This window comes from Plasmopara halstedii (assembly GCF_900000015.1).
Source record: "Plasmopara halstedii genome assembly, contig: Scaffold_410, whole genome shotgun sequence".
Classification (NCBI taxonomy): domain Eukaryota; phylum Oomycota; class Peronosporomycetes; order Peronosporales; family Peronosporaceae; genus Plasmopara; species Plasmopara halstedii.
In genome coordinates, this window is record NW_020187331.1 from 457,232 (window position 1) to 458,261 (window position 1,030).

Below are 1,030 nucleotides of genomic sequence, written 5' to 3' on the forward strand. Positions count from 1 at the left end.
ACCAGTAGTTATGCATATATTTTGATTTTTCTATATATATTAAGAGAAATCTATACATTTTAACCCTAATTAGCCTTGGGTTTAGGCAATAATTACTCTTGGAGGTAGTGGATCGCGATCCGCTACACTCGTACTGGTCCTTGTGAAGATCGTAAGGTCGGTGACTTAAAATACGCTTCCTCTAAGCGCAAAGCTACGGCAGCCCCGCTGCATCGATCATGTGCGATGCACGAAATAGAACGATATTCAGATTAATTTGATAGATTTAAATGTATAAAATGAAATCAACCATCTTGGACGCAGCAGAATGTGGCGTTGGAGATTTACCAATATGCCTCTAATTTATGAGGCATTACCTCGTATGTACATTACCTGATGGTCGACATTGATTACATAATATAGTAAGCAATACACACATGTGCCAATTCCGTAATCCTTCTATATTTCAACTCTAAATATACTAAATTCAGACTGCAAACTTAAACTCAATCAGATCACAATATAATGAATGCCTTTGATCTCGTGAATAGTATGAACGACTTGGAAATTACCAGACTCAATTTTTGTTGAAGTATTCTTGGCCTTAGGTAGGAGTGTCTAGACCCGGGAAGTAACATCAGAGAAAACGTCTCAAACCGAACACTTGGCGACCGCTCGTAGAGCGCTTTCTCTGGAAATGCTCTGTTTTGGGATGGCCATGATCCCGAATAACTTGACTCATTACAAGTAATACATTTTATTATTCAATAACGTGAAAGGTTCAGTTTCGTGAGAGGCTTTTGAATTGAGACGCTCAATACAAGTAATAAACCCGTTTTCTGTGCATGTTAAGCGCACATTTCAAGTTATAACCTTTGTCTGTCTTCCAAATTTGGTGAGCGCGCTGCATTTGCTTGCTTGGGAAGTAGTCGTATACACGTTATTGGGGAATCATACAGGCTTTTGCTATCGGACCAATACATTAATATGATTATATTAACAAATATCCTTGGGCTATAATATCGTCTTAAAAGTTATTAATCTTTGAAAT

General features: G+C 37.7%; 1 protein-coding gene across 1 annotated transcript; it reads right to left on the reverse strand.

Moving 5' to 3' along the window:
* Nucleotides 1-489: 489 nt before the first annotated feature.
* Nucleotides 490-699, reverse strand: PHALS_09317 (uncharacterized protein; the record flags this gene model as incomplete). Its single annotated transcript, XM_024724793.1, has 2 exons — nt 490-597; nt 637-699. The coding sequence occupies 2 exons, from the start codon at nt 697-699 to the stop codon at nt 490-492; spliced, it is 171 nt and encodes a 56-aa protein (XP_024575634.1).
* Between the last annotated feature and the right edge of the window lie 331 nt (nt 700-1,030).